The 25,459-nt window shown below is 44.8% G+C and overlaps 1 protein-coding gene across 9 annotated transcripts; it reads left to right on the top strand.

The window, feature by feature from the left end:
- On the top strand, positions 1-24,287 carry RHNO1 (RAD9-HUS1-RAD1 interacting nuclear orphan 1). Of its 9 annotated transcripts, XM_065584488.1 has the most exons (6): positions 1-142; positions 4,426-4,684; positions 10,803-18,016; positions 19,320-19,437; positions 19,930-19,991; positions 23,313-24,287. In XM_065584488.1, exons 2-3 carry the CDS (start codon positions 4,517-4,519, stop codon positions 11,505-11,507), a joined length of 873 nt encoding a protein of 290 aa, XP_065440560.1. In that variant the 5' UTR covers positions 1-142; positions 4,426-4,516; the 3' UTR covers positions 11,508-18,016; positions 19,320-19,437; positions 19,930-19,991; positions 23,313-24,287. The 9 variants fall into 9 exon arrangements, with proteins under 9 accessions (XP_065440560.1, XP_065440571.1, XP_065440579.1 ...); XM_065584499.1 differs by lacking the exon at positions 19,930-19,991; XM_065584475.1 differs by lacking the exons at positions 19,320-19,437; positions 19,930-19,991 and adding an exon at positions 1,784-2,045 and having other exon boundaries at positions 35-142.
- The last annotated feature ends 1,172 nt before the right edge of the window (positions 24,288-25,459 follow it).

The following is a 25,459-nucleotide window of genomic DNA, read 5'->3' as shown; positions in this document are numbered from 1 at the left end:
GCCGGGGGGCAGAGCGTTCCATCCGGGAGCGGAACTGGCCAATGAGCGGCCGCGCCCGGCGGTGCCGACACACTGGTGACCCCGGCAGGAGCTGGGGCTGGACAGGACGCGAGGCTCTGCGCGGAGCAGCGGCTTTCCTGAGGTGCCCGGGCGGGGCGGACGCGGGGGCCGCAGGGGGGCGCTTGTCTCGGGGCAGAGCCCTGCCCAAGTCCCCTCCTCTGAGCGGGGGCTCCAGCGCTGCGCCCTCCCCCGGGCTGGTCGTGCCTCGCCCCTAGCCGGTGGCCCCTGCGCCTCTCGCCCCCTGGTGCCTGCGCTGCCCTCCCAGCTCCCATCCCAGCCCCCAGCCAGGCCGAGGAACCGGCCCGCTAGCGATGGCTGAGTAACCTCTGTGTGCGCACAGCCCGCTCCCGAGCCTCGGCTGTGCTGGGGTATAGCCCGCTGCCGGGTGGGTCGGTGTGTGAGAAGAGCCCACTGGTTGCGGGCTGGGGGGTAGGGCGTAGGGGGAGATAGCACTGGCTTGTGTGTAATGTGTGTATGTAGAGCAGTGGTCCCCAAACTTTGCAGGGTTGTGCCTCCCCTTACCCCTGTCTGCCCCTTCTCCCGAGCCGGCAGGGGAAAGGGGGCAGGGTGGGGGTGGCGGAGCAGAGCCATGGTTAGGGCCGTGGTTAGGAGCAGAGCTGGGGCCCGAGGTGGAGCGGGGCTGGGTTTGTGCATGTATGTGTATATATGTGTCTAGCTAGCTACTGGGAGGGTGGGGGTATATAAAGTAGCTGGCTATATAAGTATATACATACACACCCCAGCAAGGGACATAAAAGGCAGTAAGAAGAGGATCTTTAAATACAGTAAGAGAAAGACAAAGGAAAGTGTAGGTTTTTTACTTAGGAGGGAAGGAGAGCTAATAACTGAATATTAAGAAAGTTGATGTGTTTATTGCCTAGTTTGCTTCAGTCTTCACCAAATAGGTTAATGGTGAACAGATAATATTAATTATATTGGGTAACGACAAGGGGGAAGTAATGCAAGCCAGAATAGGAAAAGAACAGGTTAAAGAATATTTAGATAAGCTAGATGTATTCAGGTTGGCATGTTGTATTCATTTCATGGTATTTAAGGCATTAGCTGAACCAATCTCTGAATGGTTAGTAATAATCTTTGAGAATTCCTAGAGGCCAGGGAAGGTCCCAGAGGACTGGAGAAGGGCAAACCTAATACCTATGTTTTAAAAAAAGACTTGGAGAATTATAAACCAATCACTCTAACTTAAATACCTGGAAAGATACTAGAACACACTTATTAAGCAATCAATTCGTAAGCATGTGGCGGATAATAGGGTTATAAGGACTAGCCAGCATGGATTTGTCAAGAACAAATCATGTCAAAACAACTTCACTTTTTTCTTTGACAGGGCTACTGGCCCAGTGGATAGGGAGGAAGCTATAGATGTTCTATATCTTCATTTTAGTTCCACCTGACATTCTGATAAGCAAACTAGGGAAATGTGGTCTAGATGAGATTATTATAAAATGGAGTGCATAAATGAGTACAGTCTTGCAACCAAAGAATAGTTATCCATGGTTTGCTGTCAAGATGGGAAGGTGTGTCTAAGGGGGTCCCATGGGGGTCAGAACTGAGTCCACTGCTATTGAATATTTTCATTAATGACTTGGATAATTGAGTGGAGAGTAGGCTTGTAAAACTGGCAGATGACCCCATGCTGGGAGGGGTTGCAAGCACTCTGGAGGACAGGATTAGAATTTAAAACAACCTTGACTAATTGCAGAATTCTCCAAGATGAAATACGAGTAAGACAAATGTAAAGTACTTCGCTTACAAAGGAAAAATCAAGTGCACCACTACAACGTGGGGAAAAACTGGCTAGGTGGTATTACTGATGAAAAGGAACTGAAGGTAACAGTGAATCACAAATTGAATATGAGTCGTCAATACGATGCAGCTGTGGAAAAAGGCAAATATTCTGGGATGTATCAACAAGAGTCGTATGCAAGTCATGGGAGATAATTGTCCTGCTTTGCTCAGCACTGGTGAGGCCTCAGCTTGAATAGTGTGTCCAGTTCTAGGCACCACACTTTAGAAAAGATCTGAACAAATTGGAGAGAGTCCAGAAGAGAGCAACAATAATGATAAAAGGTTTAGAAAACCTGGCCTATGAGGAAAGATTCAAAGGGGGGAGGGGGCATGTTTAGTTTTTGAAAAAAGAAGCCTTGAGGGGGGATCTGATAAGTCTTCAGATATGTTAACGGCTGCTATAAAGAGGATGGTGGTCAATTGTTATCCATGTCCACTGAAGGTAAAACATGAAGTAATGAGCTTAATTTGCAGCAAGGAAGATTTAGGTTAAATACTAGTAAAAACTTTATAACTATTAAGGGTAATTAAGCTGTGGAACAGGTTATCCAGGGAGGTTGTGGAATCCCCATCATTGGAGGATTTTAGACTAAGACCTGTCAAGGATGGTCTAGGGCAGTGGTTGCAATCGGCTGGTTGATTCTAGAGGACCTCCAAGTCGATTGCGATCTCTGGTAGCACAGTGGGGCTGCCGCTGAGACAGGCTCCCTGCCTGCCCTGGCCCCACACCACTCCTGGAAGCGGCCAGTGTGGCGTGGGGGTTGAGGGGGCAGGGATCTCCCTCTGTGCGCTGCTCCTGCCTGCAAGCACAGCCCCCGAAGCTTCCATTGGCTAAGAATGGGGAGCTGTGGGGGTGGTGCTTGCAGAGAGGGGCAGCGCGTGGAGCCATGTGCTGCCGGGCCCCCCCACCCCAGGGGCAGCAGGGACACCTTGGCCCCTTCTGGGAGCGGTGTGGGGCTGGGTTAGGCAGGGAGCCTGCCACAGTGGCAGCCACGCTGCGCTGCCAACCGTTGGAGGTAAGTGCTACCCAGCAGGAGGCCACATCCCAACCCTGAGTCCTGACCTCCCTCCCAGAGCAAGCATCCTATACCCTCTGCTGCACCCAACACTCTGCCCCAGCCCAGAACCCCTTCCTACACCCAAACTCCCTCCCAGAGCCCACAACCGCACCCCCTCCTGCACCCCAGACTGGTGCCCCCTCCTGCACCCCAACCCCATGCCCTAGGCTCAGCCCAGAGCTCCCTCCCAAACTGTGAACACCCCTCCCGAACCCCAACTCCCTACCCCAGCCCGGTGAAAGTGAGTGAGGGTGGGGGAGAGTGAGTGATGGGGGGGGCGGGTATAGAGTAAGTGGAGCGGGGCCTCGGGGAAGGGGTGGAGTAAATCCTGGGTTGCCCTTAAATTCAAAACGTCATCTTGGGTGTAAAAAGATTGGAGACCACTGGTCTAGGGTTTACTTGGCCCTGCTTCATCGTCAGGGGTTGCAGTTGATGACTTCTTGAGGTCCCTTCAAGCCCTACATTTCTTTGATTGTGTAACTCTATGACATAGGTGGCTACATGTGTCACATTCATATATTTTTAAAGAAATGTATAACGGTTCTTTAAAAATAGCTAACTGGGAACCATCATGTGAGGAATATAGCCAGTTTATTTAAACATTCGTTCTTATTACAGTTGCCTTCATCCTCCCTCCTATTAATTTTGAAAAGCTTACTTGTGTCTTGACTTAAACTAGACTGTAAACTCTTTAGGGGGCAAGGACTGTCTTCCTATGAGCTTGTACAGTATCCAGCACATGGAGCCCCAGTTCTGTCTGAGGCTTTCAGGAGCAACCCACATTACAAATTATAATTAAAATATGGATGTGTTTGGTGTTCCAATGAAAAATGTTGGGTTGAAAAGTCCACTTGCCACTGTGAGGGAGGTTGCTTTCCCTGACAACAGTGGGGGCCTAAGACATGTTTCAAGTACATTTAAACTTTAATTTAAAGAAGCCTTTTACTACTTATGGTTGCAAAGTAAATCAACTAAACGTGAACAAAGTGTAAACATAACCAAATGCAGTGTCATCTTCTGGAGTCTAGATACAGCTGCAGTGCTTCTACTGTTGCTCTGACCTTTGCAATCAGTAAATTAACAAGATTCTGTTCAGTTTAATTCACTATACAGATCTCCTTGCAGCAGTGAATTTGGCAGGAATTGTCAGTTCCATGCTGCTGCTGCTGTTTAGTGAAGCTCTTCCCAGCAGCAAGATGGCGCTGGATATATTCGCAGTGCAGAGGATGCCCCAATAAAACAAGTCCATGAGAGAGGTGCACACTATGGACTATATCTTGTATAGCAGCCAGAAAGGTCTAATGATTGTGTCCTCGATGGAGTATGGATTTGTGTGTGTATATACTATAAAACATGTATATTTTCAGTTTTTATTAAAAAATTTTCCTGAGAATTTTGAGTGATCAGAAGTCTATTCCCTAAAAAATAAATAAATAAATAAATAAAAAAAGTTGCCAGACTTGTATGATGGCTTCACATCCCCATTTGCTTTCTGCAGATTTGGGTGCAGTTTGTCATCTCCTTCCTCTTCCCCTAACTGGCTCCACCAGGCATCATGAGGTTTCTTAGTGACTTTCTCACACCTTTTGATGCCTCCAAAGAAGAAATGCATCCGCCAGGCCCGCAAGGCACAACTGCGGTTCCTTGAAACTCCAAGAGAGGGGCCTACACATCACTATGGATCTCCACTGCCTTTGGCTGAGAACCCAAGACATGTTTCTACCAAACCTCTAGACCAGAATGCCTCCATCTCATGGGTAGGTGCAGGTTTCCTTCCCTTAGTTTCTTATAGCAATTGTTCTCAGCCTTCTTCCACAGATCTTAACAAAGAGCTGTTTGGACTGGATCTTGGGCATGTATAGCACGCACACACCCTTATTAATTTTTTTGTTCTCTAGGTGGTTATGGTGTTTGGGTTGCTTCAAATTGCAGTCACAAGCAGTCCAAGTTGTATTGCAGATTGGAGTGCTCACATCTGAATGGGTTATGGTGGCTGCCAGCTGGTAAAACAGAATTCCCTGTCTTGTGAACTAGCATGGTGGCATGAAAAGGTTGGATGGAATCCATATGAGAGGGAGATTCTTTTTGGTTTTTACGGTAACTGAAAACCTTGGAAATGGAAAGTAGAATACTTACTTTTTAGTTTTATTCTGTATTGGATTTGATACTTTGAAATAAAGCAACTATTTCAAATTGGTGGTGTAACTCTCAACCCTCCAGCAACTAAATGTGACACCTTCCTGCTCAACTATGATAAAAAAAAATAGTCTGCATCTTAACTGTGGTTCTCTTATTTAATAGGCATTTTTTAATCATCTCAATTTTGATAGCTTGCATTTCTGTAGTCAAATTTACACAAATAAACAGAGGATCTCCGGTCTCTGTGGGATGGAGTTAAATGTTGGGTTAAAATGGACGTTATACTTTGTAATGTATATGGTTGAAAGGCAGAGTATTTGATGCAAGGTGATGAGGCCTACTTCCAGAGATTCAGTGTGGTAAGGAACAGGGGGTTGCTTCTTGCATTAGCCAGCCATTTGGTGAGAAATGCTGTCTGCTCCAAAGACCAGTGTATTGCTTGGAAACAAACTAGTACATGCCTGAGGTCAGTGTGAGTCTGTTTGAAGATCAAGCCTGGTGGGAAAGTGGGGAGAGGATGTGTTTGTTTTCAAAGGGTTTAGCAGTAATACATAAACTACAAACCAAGAGTCAACAACAAGAGAGACAGCTGATTTCAAAAATTCTTATAAAGTTGAGAGACCAATAACCCCCTCTCCAACATGATAAAGGAGCACTACCAAGATAAATTGTATTTATTAAACCTTTTTCAAAATCATGTTCGCTTTTCACTGCTCATACGTTTTGTTGATGTCTTGCATTTCAATCTTGATTGAACAACACTGCTCAGCTTTACTGTTATGCTTCATTTAGGTCAATGCTCTTTTTCTGAATTGTCAACACCACAATGAACTCTTTAAAAACAGGTTTTTATTGATGATAACAAAACTTAAATATTTCTGTTTTTCTGATAAATGTTGCTAAGGTGTTATTACTTGGTTTCAATCAAAAGAAAATGTTGGGCCTGAAGTAAGCTGGCAAATAGATTCTCCCTACTAGAAATTCAAGGCAGGGTGATAAAGCAGGCTTCAGGCAGATACTAAGGTGAAGAGCATAGTGCAAATATCTAGATAGATTACTTCTTCAAAAATATGCTATGCACTTTAACTCTGCCCTCCTTTTCATTTTTATGTGTGTTTAATCCTCTGCTTTTCCTCACACAGCTCTTCCAACAGACCTAAATATTGTTGAGGGGGAATTGGGTTATTGGGTTTCTGGTCATTCGGTCCTAGGATACTTTTATCATGACATACAAGGTGGGTTTTTTTTTTGTGTTTTTTTTTTTTAAGCAAACGTGCAATTGTTCTGTGGGAGCTGCCTGTCTTTGTAGAAGCCATCACCTCAGGCAGCTCTGCTAAATAATAACACTTAAGTCTCAAAGCTTTTTAACAAAGCAACCCTAAGGGGCAAGATTTCAAACTCGAATGAAACACTCCACCAGCCCCAGAGACCTGGAGTTATCTATGTTAGATTTTAAATATCTTTTCATTGAGTTTTTTAAAGCAGAGGATTTTAAACATGCTTCAGGCATCAGTTGTATGGGTTCTAAAACAGTGAGTAAAACAGTTGCTGAGAGGAGGCAGAATCTGTGTGTACCAGAAACAATGGAAAATTTCCAAATTTACACTGGATTTATTTGGCTATGTCTGAGGAGTATTCAGTTAATAAGTAGTGTCACAGTTACTGAGCTAACTGCACCCCTGGTCTCTTTTGAATGCATTGCTGCTCAGCTCTCAGACCTCAAGCCATCACCTCTCTTGGGATGGAATCACACGATTTTCCCACTCTTGCCTGGGCCCTGAACTAATAGCCATGAATGGACTTAGCCTCCATGAATTTATCTAGTTCTCTTTTAAACCCTGTTATAGTCCTAGCCTTCACAACCTCCTCAGGCAAGGAGTTCCACAGGTTGACTGTGCGCGGTGTGAAGAACTTCGTTTTATTTGTTTTAAACCTGCTGCCTATTAATTTAATTTGGTGGCTCCTAGTTCTTATATTATGGGAACAAGTAAATAACTTTTCCTTATTCATGTTCTCCACACCATTCATGATTTTATATACCTGTATCACATCCCCCCTTAGTCTCCTGTTTTCCAAGCTGAAAAGTCCTAGCCTCTTTAATCTCTCCTCATATGGGACCCGTTCCAAACCCCTAATCATTTTAGTTGTCCTTCCTTGAACCTTTTCTAATGCCAATATATCTTTTTTGAGATGAAAATACCGCATCTTTATGCAGTATTCAAGATGTGGGCATACCATGGATTTATACAATGGTAATAAGTTATTCTCCATCTTAGTTGTAGCTAAATTGGCCCTCATCATATTGTATGTATAGTGGGGGTTATTTTTTCCTATGTGCATTACTTTACATTTATCCACATTAAATTTCATTTGCCATTTTGTTGCCCAATCACTTAGTTTTGTGAGGTCTTTTTGAAGTTCTTCACAGTCTACTTTGGTCTTAACTATCTTGAGCAATTTAGTATCATCTGTGAACTTTGCCAGCTCACTGTTTACCCCTTTCTCCAGATCATTTATGCATAAGTTGAATAGGATTGTCCCTAGGACCGACCTTTGGGGAACACCACTAGTTACCCCTCTCCATTCTGAGAATTTACCATTTATTCCTACCCTTTGTTCCCTGTCTTTTAACCAGTTCTCAATCCATCAAAGGATCTTCCCTCTTATCCCATGACAACTTAATTTATGTAAGAGCCTTTGGTGAGGGACCTTGTCAAAGGCTTTCTGGAAATCTAAGTACACCATGTCCACTGGATCCCCCTTGTCCACATGTTTGTTGACCCCTTCAAAGAACTCTAATAGATTAGTAAGACATTATTTCCCTTTACAGAAACCATGTTGACTTTTGCCCAACAATTTATGTTCTTCTTCTATGTGTCTGATAATTTTATTCTTTACTATTGTTTAAACTAATTTGCCCTGTCCTGACGTTAGACTTACCAGTCTGTAATTGCCGGGATCACCTCTAGAGCCCTTTTTAAATATTGGCGTTACATTAGCTATCTTCCAGTCATTGGGTATAGAAGGTGATTTAAAGGACAGGTTACAAACCATAGTTTATAGTTCCACAATTGAGTTCTTTCAGAACTCTTGGGTGAATGTCATCTGGTCCTGGTGACTTGTTACTGTTAAGTTTATCAATTAATTCCAAAACCTCCTCTAGTGACACTTCAATCTGTGACAATTCCTCAGATTTGTCACCTACAAAGGACGGCTCAGGGGGAATCTCCCTAACATCCTCAGCTGTGAAGACTGAAGCAAAGAATTCATTTAGTTTCTCCGCAATGACTTTATCATCTTTAAGTGCTCCTTTTTTATCTCGATCGTCCAGGGGTCCTGCTTCTGATGTTCTTTAAAAACATTTTGTTATTACCTTTTTGAGTTTTTGGCTAGCTGTTCTTCAAACTCCTTTTTGGCTTTTCTTATTACATTTTTACACTTAATTTGGCAGTGTTTATGCTCCTTTCTATTTATCTCACTAGGATGTGACTTCCACTTTTTAAAAGATGCCTTTTTATCTCTCACTGCTGCTTTTACATAGTTGTTAAACCACGGTGGCTCTTTTTTAGTTCTTTTACTGTGTTTTTTAATTTGGGGCATTCATTTAAGTTGGGCCTCTGTTATGGTGTCTTTTTGAAAAGCGTCCATGCAGCTTGCAGAGATTTCATTCTAGTCACTGTACCTTTTAATTTCTGTTTAACTAACCTCATTTTTGCATAGTTCCCCTTTCTGAAATTAAACGCCGCAGTGTTGGGCTGCTGAGATGTTCTTCCCACCACAGGAATGTTAAATGTTATTATATTATGGTCACTATTTCCAAGCAGTCCTGTTATAATTACCTCTTGGACCAGATCCTGCGCTCCACTCAGGACTAAATCGAGAATTGCCTCTCCCCTTGTGAGTTCCTGTACCAGCTGCTCCAAGAAGCAGTCATTTAAAATATCGAGAAATTTTGTCTCTGCATTTCGTCCTGAGGTGACATGTACCCAGTCAATATGGGGATAATTGAAATCCCCCACTATTATTGAGTTCTTTATTTTGATAGCCTCTCTAATCTCCCTTAGCATTTCATCATCACTATCACTGTCCTGGTCAGGTGGTCGATAATAGATCCCTACTGTTATATTCTTATTAGAGCATGGAATTACTATCCATAGAGAGTGGCCATCCGCTGTGTATCGATTGTGATTTCCTCACCAGGTCTGACTTATGTTCAATACTTGCAGTTTCCTCCCTCTTGGACCAATGTCCGTGGTATCCAGTTACCAAACAGCCTTTTAAAAATATTTATTTTGAACAAAAGCATTTCAGGGAAAATAGATCTTAAAATAATAAACTGACTCTATGGACATCCAGGCGTCTTTCACATGGGAATCTTGGTAGATTTAACTTCCTAAAGACTCCTCAGCAGAGTCTTTCTTTGTCAGCTTGTCTCCTTAGACAACCTTTTGGCAACGGACAACCCCCTCCCCCTCAGAGGGCTTTTACCTGTTTGGTATCCTTGTGATCTCCAGGCTCCCAGCCGGACAAAACAAGGCTTGCAGCTTTGCTGGAGACAGAATAGGATCCTCAAAGTCAATAGCTTTCCCTGTTTCAAATGTATGCCAGGATGTTCTTATTTGGGGAGCCACTGTGTTGGCTTCCTGTGCAGTCCCCACTGAATTAAAACAGTATAGCTATATAATATAAAGTCTCTCAATAACTAGGTTGCCTATCAGTATTCTTTGAATACACAGCAACTCCACAACAATCACAACTAGTACCTAGGTTTCTGGGTTCCCCTCGGTGCTAGGAGAAAGTGAGATATATTAGGAAATGGAAAGATTCTATCAGAACCCAGTAATGAAAGGGAGTTAATAGGAAAGATTGTGGAATCATGTTTATTAAAGGATTATGATAGAGATGTATTTATTCTCAAACAGTGGAACAGGGATCTGCCATTTTTTTTCTGTTTGACTTAGGAAATGTTCAGGATTTGAATGCATGACAGAGACTGGAGACTTACAAAGTTGTTTACCTTTTATAATATCTTAGAGTTCTGTAGCTTGCTGTGCACTAACATCCCATGTGGACACTGCTACAGTGCAGTGAAAGTCCTGGAGTGCCACAAATATAAATAAGTAAATAGGATCACTTTATCAGTAAGATTTTTTTGTGTGACTGACAGTCTTGCAACCTCAATCTGGGATCCAAGAATCTACATAGTTCTTTACTACTTATGCATCATCATCTGTCATAAAGGTCCTGCAAATAAAATTCTGCCCTTAGAGAAACCAGTACAGCCTCAGTGGAACTCACTGAAATTTTGTAAACAATTTTGTTGATGCACAGGAAGGAACAGAATCCAGCTCACTGTTAGATAAGAGATAGACATAGCAGTTGATTTAGTTTATCACTGGAATAAGCAAACAAGACTTGGAATATATCTAGGGAAGGAGGTGCATTTATATATAGTCACTTTTCAGAGTAGAACTGTATTTTAAAAGCATATGTGAGCTTCCAGGTTTTCTCACTCATTTGAATAGTGAGTGTGATTTACTTTGCCACAAACTCTCTCATTAGACTGGACATCCTGCTAAGGAAGCAATAAAATGGCAGCTCTCGAACCAAGAAAGACATGCAACAGGGGTGGGGAGTAGGGTAGATAGTGGTTGCCTTGTGAAGAAAGTAGGGAGTATGATGAAAAAATGTTTTCCTTCAGAGAGGGTGACTCATCATCTCTGTTTGGCCCCTCAGGTGTCTCCACAGTTTGAAAGCACCGTGTCAACAGGCTTCAAGAGATGTCAGAAGCAGCGCCATGTTGCCCACAGCTTCCAGAGCCGGGATGATAGTCGTGGTTTCCTCCATGTGGGAGGAGTGTGTCGGAAACAAACAGTCTGCAAATTTCCTCCTTTAATGTTTGAGGCTCCACAGGCACACCCCTATGCTGGAGCAACAGGGTACTCAGACTCTTGTGGTAATCCAGGGAATTGTGCAAAGACATGCCATATCCAGCCAAAGAGGGGCACTGCAGCAAAGCCCAGTACCTCAATGGGCAAGCCTAAGAGCTGTAGAAAAGGGGCCTCTCAGTTTCCTAACCAGGATGCTGAGCCAGATGTCTTCAGTCCACCAGATCTACGGACTCCAGAGCTGCCCTCTGTGAGAAGCTATGGATGCTGTGGTACTCTGCCACAGATGAACACCCTCTCTCCGAATCCACATAGTGGCCTTGATCTCTGTGCTGATACCACTGAGAGCCTTGAACCAACATCTGTACTGGTCAAGGATACCCCAGAGCATGAGTACGGAGTGAAGGTAACCTGGAGAAAACGGTCTCACCTGATGAGATACCTGAGGGAGAAGGGGATGCTGAGCCCAAGTGACATCCTAGTGAAGACTGTAAGGGCTGATCCCAGTCAGTGCTCATCCCTTTGGAAAAAGGACACGCTGCCTTTGACTTGAGGGGCACAATAACTGAAATCCCTCTTTGCTGGCTCCAAAATCAACGGGCATTGCTGAGCCTAGTTGGGAGATCAGTGACAGGATAAAGAGAAGAACCAGGACTTATACTGTAGGCTAAGACTGTTTGGTGCTGCAGAGAGATGCTTCCCCCCGGAGTGCTGTCTAGCCTGGCGGAAGATCAGTCAGTACTGGATAGTGATGGGTGGGGGCGTGGCTGAGAGGTTCCTATTCTCCAAGAGACTTTCTATACTGATCCCCGGACGTATCCTTCCCAGTTGGCCCGCTCTCCCCATACCTCGTCTTGGGTTTACAGCCCCTCCCCACTGCCGCCTGGGCCCTGCTCTCTTTGTAGGGGTGGGATGCGCTTTTCGCAGACTGCTCCAGCTGCCCACGCTGGGGTCTCTGTGTCCAGCCTGTTTCCCCTCCCCGCACGGCCATTGAGCTACCTCCGCAGCCCCGCCTCGTTGGAGCCTCCGCTGCACAGTCGCCGCCGGGGTGCACGAGCCAAGAGGGGGTGATCCCACGGCCACCTTGCAATAGGCATGTGTGGGTTCTGCCCCACCCCTTCCAGGCACCAGCCAATGAATGCTCCAGGTCCTCAGTGCCGGGTGCGGTTGCTAAGGGCAGCGGCGGCGACCGGGGCTAAGCGCGAGTGGCCAGGATCCCATGGCAACGGCGGGGGTGAGGATGGAGAGCGCGGGGGACCGGGCCAGGCCCTGCGGGGGCAGGTGAGACCCAGGGAGGGAGGTGCACGGGCGGAGTGGCTCAGGGGTCACCGGGGATCCGCCCTGCAGCTCCCGGGGCCGACGGCGTTTCGTTGGTACTGAGTGAGGCGCCCCGGGCTCATCCGTCGTCGATGCCGCTGACGGTCCCGGCCAGCAGCACCTGGATATGACCTCCCCCACTACCAGACGCTACAATCGCAACCCTGTTAAATGTTTCCTTCCCCCCCCCCTTGCTTGTGTGGAAAACGTACCCAGTCAGGCTGGGCAATGGCGTCTCCCAGCGGGCAGGGCACCAAATAAACTCATTGCACACGGGAATGGCTTGGCTTGGTTTAGTTCATTACAGGATTTTAATCTCGGGAGTTAATTGCAGCCCTAGGAGATAAAACGATAGACTGATGTCTTGAAGTTGATGATGTTCCTGACTGTGATGTACAATTTTTCAATATCAGTGTGTGTGCAGCTCAGCCCCTCATATACAAAGAGAGCACTTACAGTGGAAGGGTTAAAATATACCAGATGTATTGAAAAATTCTCTGCACTTCAAGGTCCCTGCCCCGCCCCCAGTAGTCCCTTCTTTTCCTGAATTTTGTCACAACAGGTCAAGATGATGTGGATAAATATCTCTGTCAGGCAGCCGGTCTACACTAGTGTTCCAATAGTTGCTGCAGTGGTGGGGAATTTTAAGAAAAGGCTGGTCTCTCCACACAAACGTACCATTTTAATTTTATCAGTATAATTAAATTAGTACAGCCTGCCTAGCAGGGGATGCAGTATACTGTACTCCTAAGGGAATTCTATGGCAAAAAATAAAAATTCTGTGCACAATATTTTATTTATTGTGGAGAATTTGCAGAATTTTTAATGTGGAGGCTCCTGCATGGCCGTGAGGACTGAGGAGGAGCACAGGCTACTGGCGGCACAGACGTGGGAGATCACCCTGCAGCCCCCCCCTGCTTCCCAGAAACTCAGCAGTGAGGCTGCACCCAACCCTGACATAGCACAAGGGCTAGGCCTGCCCCAGAAAGACCCTAGGGTCTTGCCCCTCTGTGCCAGGTGCACCAGTTGTGGGCAGGCAGCCTCAGCCCAGCATAATCCATCTGTAGAGGGGCTTGGTGTGAAGTGAGAAGGTTCTGTGTGGACCAAACTGGGTGCGGGTGACTCAGTGCGGGGCTGGGTGCATGGGGGATCTGGATGCACAGGCTTGTTGGGGAGGTTCTAGGTGCAGGGGCAATGGGACTCTGCAGGGGGGTCCAGGTAAAGGTGGTTAGGGCTCAGCAAGCGGGGGAGTCTGGATGCAGGGAAGTAAAGAAATCTGCGGGGAGAACATAAGAATGGCCCTACTGGGTCAGACCAAAGGTATCTAGCCCAGTATCCTGTCCTCCGACAGTGGCCAGTGCCAGGTGCCCCAGAGGGAAGGAACAGAACAGGCAATCATCAAGTGATCCATCCCGTCGCTCATTCCCAGCTTCTGTCAAACAGAGACTAGGGACACCATTCCTACCCACCCTGGCTAATAGCCATTGATGGACCTATCCTCCATGAATTTTTCTAGTTCTTTTTTGAACCCTGTTATGGTCTTGGGCTTCACAACATCCTCTGGCAAGGAGTTCCACAGGTTGACTGTGTGTTGTGTGAAGAAATGCTTCCTTTTGTTTTAAACCTGCTGCCTATTAATTTCATTTGGTGACCCCTAGTTCTTGTGTTATGAGAAGTAGTAAACAGCACTTCCTTATCTACTTTCTCTACACAAGTCATGATTTTATAGAGCTCAATCATATCTCCTTAGCTGTCTCTTTTCCAAGCTAAATACTCCCAGTCTTATTAATCTTTCCTTTAGCACCTCGCTCGTCCAGTGGCCTCACTGGTTGTTTAGCAGGTTTCCTGCTTCTGATGTACTTAAAAAAGAAAACTTGCTTTACTTTTTGAGTCTTTGGCTAACTGTTCCTCAAATTCTTTTTTGGCCTTCCTAATTGCATTTTTACACTTCACTTGCCAGTGTTTTATGCTCCTTTCTATTTTCCTCGCTAGGATGTAACTTCCACTTTTTAAAGGATGCCCTTTTCCCTCTCACTGCTTCTTTTACTTTGTTGTTTAGCCACGGTGGCTCTTTTTTGGTTCTCTTACTATGTTTTTTAATTTGGGGTATACATTTAAGTTGAGCCTCTATTATGGTGTCTTTAAAAAGTTTCCACGCAGCTTGCAGAGATTTCACTTTTGGCACTATACCCTTTAATTTGTTTAACTACCCTCCTTATTTTTGTGTAGTCCCCCTTGCTGAAATTAAATGCTACCGTATTGGGCCGCTGTGGTGTTTTTCCTGCCACAGGGATATTTAAATTTAATTATGGTCACTATTACCAAGTGATCCAGCTATATTCACCTCTTGGACCAGATCCTGTGCTCCACTGAGGATTAAATCAAGAATTGCCTCTCCTCTGGTGGGTTCCAGGACCAGCTGCTCCAAGAAGCAGTCATTTAAGGCGTCAAGAAACTTTATCTCTGCATCCCGTCCTGAGGTGACATGTACCCAGTCAATATGGGGATAATTGAAATCCCTCATTATTATTATTGAGTTTGTTTATTTTAATAGCTTCTCGAATCTCCCTCAGCATTTCACAGTCACTCTCACCATCCTGATCATGTGCAGCTATTCCCTATTTAGTATTATCTACCAGGTTTGCTAACCTGATGTTTACTCCCCTTTCCAGATCATTAATGTAAATTTTAAATTTTAAAGACTAGATTCTGCACTGATCTCTGTGGTACCCTACTGGGTACTGGTTATCATTACTTTTGTTTATGGTCTTTTAGCCTGTCTTCCAACCATAAGATAATATTTTTGTCTAAGACATTGTAATTAAGTTTTCATGAAATCCAATATAATTTTTGTTTCAAAAAATCTAAATACATGATCTCTGCTGCATTTATTTCATCCACTAATTTTGAACTTCTAGTTTTTAAAAAGCAATTCAGATTGCCTGGGAAGATTTATTCTGTACAAACTTAATTTTCTTACTCCTTAACAGTCTGTTTGCAAATGGATGTACCCAAATGGATGAACATTACTGTCACCAAAAAGTGAAAGCAGGTAGTGGCAGAGGGGAAGGAGAGGCAGTGAGCGGCTGCCAACTAGACGGTCCCTGGGGTGGGGCCCAGAGTAGTGGGTGGGCCTGCCCCCCCCTTCTTTGCCCCACTGGCCGCCAAAGGAAGTGGCCAGCCAAAGGACTGCAGTTTGCCCCTGAGTGAAGGATGGACTAGGGGCTGCAGTTCGCCACTGCAATGAAAGGCCAGGTGAAGGACTGCCGGTTCCTCTTGAAGGGGGGGATACAACGGAGTTGGCGCACAGCCGGAGGGCCATGCCCTGAAGAGGATGCTGTCTGGGAGCGAAGCCGGTCCGCACAGACAGTGGAGATGGTGGAGAAGCAGTGACTGAGAGTGAGACACCACAAGAGGAGGGCACCCTGCTGATGGACGGAGTTAATTCCCGGAGCAATCAGCAGGAGGTGCCACAGTGGTGAGCACAACCTGTTACAGGGCCATTATTCCACATTAGCTGCTGTAACTACAAGTGTGACTGTTACTGGGGATAAAGATTCTCTGGTCCCTGTTACAGTGCAGGGTTTCAGTGCATGAACCCCACGGCCTCAGAGTCCCAGGAACGGTTGAGTCAGTGTTTTGCTTTGTTTCTTTCCTAGCTCTGCCAGAGCTGCCTCATCCCCGCACGGGGCCCAGAGCTTCCTCACTGCCTGGGAAACTAGCCAGATTTGTCTTACTATTTGTGATCATTAATGATTTATTAGGATTATTAGAGTAGTTGTAAATGACATTTTACTTTTGAATGAAGGAGACATTCCCAGTAGAAATAAGAGCTATTAATTATTCTGAGAATTACCCTCATTATTTTTATTGCTCACCATTAGCAATTATACTTCTTAGTAAGAATTTAATATTAGTAAAGTATTTACTGTTCATTCTGATCTTTCCCATCACTTTAATCTTGTTTGTTATTCTAGACTAGTTATTATCTTTACTGTTTTCTTTGATTTATTATAATTTATTAGTACACTTATTGTTAGTGACCATGTATTAGAATGACTATTATGTGGTTGGGACAAGTGAACAGATGAAAGGGAAGGCCATGGGCTACTCTCAGATTATTTTTAATCCTCTTTCTGTCTTTCCTGAAGATAGGAGCTACTGTGTCACTGGTTCTGATACTCTATCTTGTCGCCATCTACACCAGGACAGAGGAACAGCCCCATGGAAAGGGCTGACACTAATTACCATCTGTCTGTGTGTCTGGGCTGAGAGGAGAGTGAGCGCTCATCAGCGGTACAGTGAACCGTTGGCATGGGATGGCTGCTCATATACAGGGCCTCTTGTACGTGCCAGCAGAGCTTATAAACTCTTAGGTACAGCTGTTCATCTGACAGAGTTTACAAACCTACCTAGGCCCAATCCTAGGTTTTATTGCCAGCCTTTGGGGAGTGTGATCTAGTAGTTAGAGCCTGGGATGTGGGGGGAAGTAGGAGTCAGGATTCCTTGATTCTGTTCCAAGCACAGTGATGGAGAGCTATATAGTGTTTGGAGCAATATAGTGTCTGGAGCAAGTGTATCAGGACTATTGGATTCTGCTGCCACTATCTGGAGGGATTGTGTTTGAATGGGATAGAGTGGCGACTGCTGGGTTCTGTGGGGAGTGCTGTGGGGAACAATTATCTAGTGGTTAGAACAGGGGTCTGGTGGTCAGGACTCTTTTGTTCCATTCCTGCATCCAGTGGGAGTTCTCTAGTATTTATAGCAGAGGAGGCCAGGAGCTCGGACTCCTGGGTTCCTGCTATTACACCATCCTCCCTCCACGCAAATACACAGCATCCCTCTGCTGCTTTCTCCCCACCACACACACTGCTGCCTGCTGAAGTTTTCCTCCCAAGACCTCAGATGTATTTAGTGTTTCTGCTTTGCACTATGTGTTCTCTGTCTGTCTCTGCACAGAGAGCTCATCTGTTTCCAGTTCTTCTGCCTGCACTGGATCAAAAGCATAAGGCTCATTCATCCTTGCCTCCCTGATTGCATCTCTAAATTGAAATTCTAACTCTGCACCATGCCACTGTGAGTGTCCAAACAGATAAGTTCTGTCCTACAAGTTATTGGGCTCTATACAGGAGCTACTGGGTAGTTCAGTGGCCTGTATTCTGCAGGAAGTCAGACCTTAAAATCTGTGAATCTGCACAACACAGACCTGCTCTTGGACTCCTATGTCCAATGAATCAGCAGTTTACAGCCACCAGGGCTGTCGCTTTTAACCAGCAAGAAAAGGGAAACCAACTTGTTTGCACCAAAACAAGCTCTTTAAACCTTTCTGCTGCCTTTTTTGAGTATGCACTTTTACTGCTTGGTTTTAACATGACCCTGACTGCATCAGGAGACATTAGCAATCCTGAAACAGCACAGTGAATAGAGACAAGCAGTGTCTTACTAGAGGAGTGAGAAGTAAGCAAAACAGTCTGAGAAAAACCTCCTCTGTTAAGTGACATGCTTGTGGGGTGGGATTTCCTGAACTGACAGCCTTCCCCCATGGAATTTTGACACCAGCTGGAGGCTGGGAATTCCCTCCCCTGACTCCTCCCCTCTGGCTCCATCACTGTCTCCTCTTCCGTTCCCCTCATTTCCTCATAAAGAGGACTCTGATGGTGACGGATCTGAATCTGACTATTGGATTGCAGGAAGCAGAGACTTCTGTATGTGAGTGAGTGTCTCCCCCTGCTGGGACCCGAGTAGGTGAGAAGGAACTGAGATTGTTTTTCTACATACATGTGAAGGGCCAGGGGAGAAAAGGACTGTGAAAAGATGTATTAGTGGATTAGTCTCCTAAAGGGGAGAGGGGGTGTTAAAACAGGCCTGCACAAAGCACTGGATAATACTCTAGGATACAATCCTACACTGGCTGAGAGAGGTAAGATGGGATGCACTTTGTGTGATTTAATAGTGAACCAGATCTTTCACATTTCTGTGATTGTGGTTTTCTCAATCCCTGGGGTGACTCCTATGGTCAGGCTGACAGACAAATGTTTTTCACCTATCAGGGACTTTCTTCTTATCCAAGAGCAGAACTGACCTGGATGAGCTTGTGCATCATTAAAAAAATCCCCTATTCTTAGTGATGGTTGCCCCAGGAGGGTGATGATACTGCTGTCACCCTGGCCCTTCCTCACTCCATGCACTCCCCAACTCCTGTCACATGATTATTAATTCTTATTTCTATCACTGGAGCACCTAGGAGCTCTAGTCAAGGACCACAAGCCCTTTGTGCTAGGTGCTGTACAGACCTCAGCTGTAACCTGGAAGCTCTTTGGGGTCGGGACAGAGCCTTTCTGCTGAGATATGCAGTAAAAGGGCCCCTTCACCCACAATCATGGTCTGGGGGGTAAAGTTACCACCTGGCCAATATTTGACCGGCCTGGCCAGGTTTTTTTATGGATTGCAAGAAAAATAATTTAAGCTGCCCTTTTTTTGTGTGTGTGTCTAACGATTTGCATTATCATCACAATACACTGGGATATCTAACGTTAAAAGTTTCTGTGTTCAGCTAAAGGTGCTGCAGTGTTCCCACTGCCTGTCTTTGTAGAAGCCATCACCTCAGGCAGCTCTGCTAAATAATAACACTTAAGTCTCAAAGCTTAAGAAAGCAACCACAAGGGGCAAGATTTCAAACTCGAATGAAACACTCCACCAGCCCCAGAGACCTGGAGTTATCTTTGTTAGATTTTAAATGTCTTTTCGTTGACTTTTTTAAAGCAGAGGATTTTAAATATACTTCAGGCATCAGTTGTATGGGTTCTAAAACAGTGAGTAAAACAGTTGCTGAGAGGAGGCAGAATCTGTGTGTACCAGGAACAATGGAAAATTTCCAAATTTACAATGGATTTATTTGGCTATGTCTGAGGAGTAGTCAGTTAATAAGTAGTGTCACAGTTACTGAGCTAACTGCACCCCTGGTCTCTTGAGTGCATCGCTGCTCAGCTCTCAGACCTCAAGCCATCACCTATGTTGGGATGGAATCACACAATTTTCCCACTCTTAGACTGGGCCCCGAACATGAGAACGGCCGTCCTGGGTCAGACCAAAGGTCCATCCAGCCCAGTGTCCTGTCTGCCGACAGTGGCCAATGCCAGGTGCCCCAGAGGGAGTGAACCTAACAGGTAATGATCAAGTGATCTCTCTCCTGCCATCCATCTCCACCCTCTGACAAACAGGCTAGGGACACCATTCCTTACCCATCCTTGCTAATAGCCATTAATGGACTTAGTCTCCATGAATTTATCTAGTTCTCTTTTATACCCTGTTATAGTCCTAGCCTTCACAACCTCCTCAGGCAAGGAGTTCCACAGGTTGACTGTGTGCGGTGTGAAGAACTTCCTTTTATTTGTTTTAAACCTGCTGCCCACTAATTTCATTTGGTGGCCCCTAGTTCTTATATTATGGGAACAAGTAAATAACTTTTCCTTATTCACGTTCTCCACGCCATTCATGATTTTATATACCTGTATCATATCCCCCCTTAGTCTCCTGTTTTCCAAGCTGAAAAGTCCTAGCCTCTTTAATCTCTCTTCATATGGGACCTGTTCCAAACCCCTAATCATTTTAGTTGTCCTTCCTTGAACCTTTTCTAATGCCAATATATCTTTTTTGAGATGAGAAGACCGCATCTCTACGCAGTATTCAAGATGTGGGCATACCATGGATTTATACAATGGTAATAAGTTATTCTCCGTCTTATTCTATATCCCTTTTTTAATGATTCCTAACATCCTGTTTGCTTTTTTGACTGCCGCTGCACACTGCATGGACATCTTCGGAGAACTATCCACGATGACTCCAAGATCTTTTTCCTGATTAGTTGTAGCTAAATTGGCCCTCATCATATTGTATGTATAGTGGGGGTTATTTTTTCCTATGTGCATTACTTTACATTTATCCACATTAAATTTCATTTGCCATTTTGTTGCCCAATCACTTAGTTTTGTGAGGTCTTTTTGAAGTTCTTCACAGTCTACTTTGGTCTTAACTATCTTGAGCAATTTAGTATCATCTGTGAACTTTGCCAGCTCACTGTTTACCCCTTTCTCCAGATCATTTATGCATAAGTTGAATAGGATTGTCCCTAGGACCGACCTTTGGGGAACACCACTAGTTACCCCTCTCCATTCTGAGAATTTACCATTTATTCCTACCCTTTGTTCCCTGTCTTTTAACCAGTTCTCAATCCATCAAAGGATCTTCCCTCTTATCCCATGACAACTTAATTTATGTAAGAGCCTTTGGTGAGGGACCTTGTCAAAGGCTTTCTGGAAATCTAAGTACACTATGTCCATTGGATCCCCCTTGTCCACATGTTTGTTGACCCCTTCAAAGAACTCTAATAGATTAGTAAGACATTATTTCCCTTTACAGAAACCATGTTGACTTTTGCCCAGCAATTTATGTTCTTCTTCTATGTGTCTGACAATTTTATTCTTTACTATTGTTTCAACTAATTTGCCCTGTACTGACATTAGACTTACTAGTCTGTAATTGCCGGGATCACCTCTAGAGCCCGTTTTAAATATTGGCGTTACATTAGCTAACTTCCAGTCATTGGGTACAGAAGGTGATTTAAAGAACAGATTACAAACCTTAGTTAATAGCTCTGCAATTTCACATTTGAGTTCATTCAGAACTCTTGGGTGAATGTCATCTGGTCCCGGTGACTTGTTACTGTTAAGTTTATCAATTAATTCCAAAACCTCCTCTCATGACACTTCAATCTGTGACAATTCCTCAGATTTGTCACCTACAAAGGACGGCTCAGGTTTGGGAATCTCCCTAACATCCTCAGCCGTGAAGACTGAAGCAAAGAATTCATTTAGTTTCTCCGCAATGACTTTATCATCTTTAAGTGCTCCTTTTTTTATCTCGATCGTCCAGGGGTCCTGCTTCTGAGTCCTGCTTCTGATGTACTTAAAAAACATTTTGTTATTACCTTTCAGCTGTTCTTCAAACTCCTTTTTGGCTTTTCTTATTACATTTTTACACTTAATTTGGCAGTGTTTATGCTCCTTTCTGTTTACCTCACTAGGATTTGACTTCCACTTTTTAAAAGATGCCTTTTTATCTCTCACTGCTTCTTTTACATGGTTGTTACACCACGGTGTCTCTTTTTTAGTTCTTTTACTGTGTTTTTTAATTTGGGGCATACATTTAAGTTGGGCCTCTGTTATGGTGTCTTTGAAAAGCGTCCATGCAGCTTGCAGGGATTTCACTCTAGTCACTGTAATTTTTAATTTCTGTTTAACTAACCTCATTTTTGCATAGTTCCCCTTTCTGAAATTAAATGCCACAGTGTTGGGCTGCTGAGGTGTTCTTCCCACCACAGGAATGTTAAATGTTATTATATTATGACTGGTTTCAGAGTAGCAGCCGTGTTAGTCTGTATCCGCAAAAAGAACAGGAGTACTTGTGGCACCTTAGAGACTAACAAATTTATTAGAGCATAAGCTTTCGTGGGCAACAGCCTACTTCTTCGGATGCATACAGAATGGAACATATATACACACATACAGAGAGCATGAACAGGTGGGAGTTGTCTTATTGGCCTCTCAGAATTGGTAAGAAACTCCCACCTGTTAATGCTCTCTGTATGTGTGTGTATATATATCTCCTCAATATACGTTCCATTCTATATGCATCCGAAGAAGTGGGCTGTAGCCCACGAAAGCTTATGCTCTAATAAATTTGTTAGTCTCTAAGGTGCCACAAGTACTCCTGTTCTTTTTATTATATTATGGTCACTATTTCCAAGCGGTCCTGTTATAGTTACCTCTTGGACCAGATCCTGCACTCCACTTAGGACTAAATCGAGAATTGCTTCTCTCCTTGTGGGTTCCTGTACCAGCTGCTCCAAGAAGCAGTCATTTAAAGTATTGAGAAATTTTGTCTCTGCATTTCGTCCTGAGGTGACATGTACCCAGTCAATATGGGGATAATTGAAATCCCCCACTATTATTGAGTTCTTTATTTTGATAGCCTCTCTAATCTCCCTTAGCATTTCATAGTCACTATCACTGTCCTGGTCAGGTGGTCGATAATAGATCCCTACTGTTATATTCTTATTAGAGCATGGAATTACTATCCATAGAGAGTGGCCATCCGCTGTGTATCGATTCTGATTTCCTCACCAGGTCTGACTTATATTCAGTACTTGCAGTTTCCTCCCTCTTGGACAATGTCTGTGGTATCCAGTTACCAAACAGCCTTTTAAAAATATTTATTTTGAACAAAAGCATTTCAGAGAAAATAGATCTTAAAATAATAAACTGACTCTATGGACATCAAGGCGTCTTTCACATGGGAATCTTGGTAGATTTAACTTCCTAAAGACTCCTCAGCAGAGTCTTTTTGTCAGCTTGTCTCCTTAGACAACCTTTTGGCAACGGACAACCCCCCCCCCCCTCAGAGGGCTTTTACCTGTTTGGTATCCTTGTGATCTCCAGGCTCCCAGCCGGACAAAACAAGGCTTGCAGCTTTGCTGGAGACGGAATAGGATCTTCAAATCCATAGCTTTCCCTGTTTCAAATGTATGCCAGGATGTTCTTATTTGGGGAGCCACTGTGTTGGCTTCCTGTGCAGTCCCCACTGAATTAAAACAGTATAGCTATATAATAAGAGAGAGACATAGCAGTTGATTTAGTTTATCACTGGAATAAGCAAACAAGACTTGGAATATATCTAGGGAAGGAGGTGCATTTATATATAGTCACTTTTCAGAGTAGAACTGTATTTTAAAAGCATATGTGAGCTTCCAGTTTTTCTCACTCATTTGAATAGTGAGTGTGATTTCCTTTGCCACAAACTCTCTCATTAGACTGGACTTCCTGCCAAGGAAGCAATAAAATGGCAGCTCTCGAACCAAGAAAGACATGCAGCAGGGGTCGGGAGTAGGGTAGATAGTGGTTGCCTTGTGAAGAAAGTAGGGAGTATGATGAAAAAATGTTTTCCTTCAGAGAGGGTGACTCATCATCTCTGTTTGGCCCCTCAGGTGTCTCCACAGTTTGAAAGCACCGTGTCAACAGGCTTCAAGAGATGTCAGAAGCAGCACCATGTTGCCCACAGCTTCCAGAGCCGGGATGATAATCGTGGTTTCCTCCATGTGGGAGGAGTGTGTCGGAAACAGTCTGCAAATTTCCTCCTTAATGTTTGAGGCTCCACAGGCACACCCCTCTGCTGGAGTAACAGGGTACTCAGACTTTTGTGGTAACCCAGGGAATTGTGCAAAGACATGCCATATCCAGCCAAAGAGGGGCACTGCAGCAAAGCCCAGTACCTCAATGGGCAAGCCTAAGAGCTGTAGAAAAGGGGCCTCTCAGTTTCCTAACCAGGATGCTGAGCCAGATGTCTTCAGTCCACCAGATCTACAGACTCCAGAGCTGCCCTCTGTGAGAAGCTATGGATGCAGTGGTACTCTGCCACAGATGAATACCCTCTCTCCGAATCCACATAGTGGCCTTGATCTCTGTGCTGATACCACTGAGAGCCTTGAACCAACATCTGTACTGGTCAAGGATACCCCAGAGCATGAGTACGGAGTGAAGGTAACCTGAAGAAAATGGTCTCGCCTGATGAGATACCTGAGGGAGAAGGGGATGCTGAGCCCAAGTGCCATCCTAGTGAAGACTGTAAGGGCTGATCCCAGTCAGTGCTCATTTTCCGCAGGGGCCCCCACGAGTATATCAGAGGCTGCCCACGCCTCCGTCTTCCCCCATCCCCCGGCGTCTCAGCGCGCCGCATCCGGGAGCGGCCCTGGCGTGCTGCAGTGCGGTGGCTCCAACGCTGTCTGGGGCCGCTCCTGGACGCGGTGTGCTGAGGCTCTGGGAGAGGGGGTAAGTGGCATGGTAAGGGGCTGGGGCCGGGCACCCCCCCGACCCCATCCCAACTATCACCATCACCCAGCAACAGCCCGTTATGTAATTGCAAATGTATACATACCATTAAAGCATTTAATGTTTTTAAATAATGTATTTTGTGTATGTTCAAATTATTACAAATTAATTTTTGAATGTATTTCACTAGTTATTTTTTACATTTCCAAATACATGTTACTAGAGTATTGCAACTTTTTTTATGGAAGGGGCCCCCGAAATTGCTTTGCCCCAGGCCCCCTGAATCCTCTGGGCGCCCTGTGCAGGGCTACATTACTGCTCCAGCCAGGAGACTGAATGCGGTGAAATATTGTACAGACATTCCCACCCCCCTCCCTCCCTCAAACTTTGCCTCTCACATTTTGAATATATAAGTGTCTTCTATCAGTTTCTATGTCTTCCTGGACACTACAGTGCAAATAAGTGATGGTCACATAAACACCACCCTATACCGGAAACCTACTGACCGCTATAGGTACCTACATGCCTCCAGCTTCCATCCAAGACACATCACAGGATCCATTGTCTACAGCCAAGCCCTAAGATACAACCAAATTTGCTCCAACCCCTCAGACAGAGACAAACACCTACACGATCTTTATCAAGCATTCGTAAAACTACAATACCCACCTGGGGAAGTGAGGAAACAGATTGACAGAACAAGACGGGTACCCAGAAATCACCTATTACAGGACAGGCCCAACAAGGACAATAACAGAACACCACTGGCCATCACATACACCCAGCTAAAACCTCTCCAGCACATTATCCACGATCTACAACCTATCCTGGAAAATGATCCCTCACTCTCACAGACCTTGGGAGGCAGGCCAGTCCTTGCTTACAGACAACCCCCCAGGGATAGCTCAGTGGTTTGAGCATTGGCCTGCTAAACCCAGGGTTGTGAGTTCAATCCTTGAGGGGGCCACTTGGGGATCTGGGGCAAAATCAGTACTTGGTCCTGCTAGTGAAGGCAGGGGGCTGGACTCGATGACCTTTCAAGGTCCCTTTCAGTTCTAGGAGATGGGATATCTCCATTAAAAAAAAAAAAAAAAAAACCTGAAGCAAATACTCACCAGCAACTACACACCACACCACAGAAACACCAACCCAGGAACCAATCCCTGTAGCAAACCTCGTTGCCTACTCTGTCCCCATATCTACTCTGGCGACACCATTAGAGGACCCAACCACATCAGCCACACCATCAAGGGCTCATTCACCTGCACATCCACTGTTATATGTGCCAGCAATGCCCCTCTGCCAT

The sequence above is a fragment of the Chrysemys picta genome, chromosome 1 (genome assembly GCF_011386835.1).
Source record: "Chrysemys picta bellii isolate R12L10 chromosome 1, ASM1138683v2, whole genome shotgun sequence".
NCBI lineage: Eukaryota > Metazoa > Chordata > Testudines > Emydidae > Chrysemys > Chrysemys picta.
This window is presented reverse-complemented; position numbering and strand designations above follow the sequence as displayed.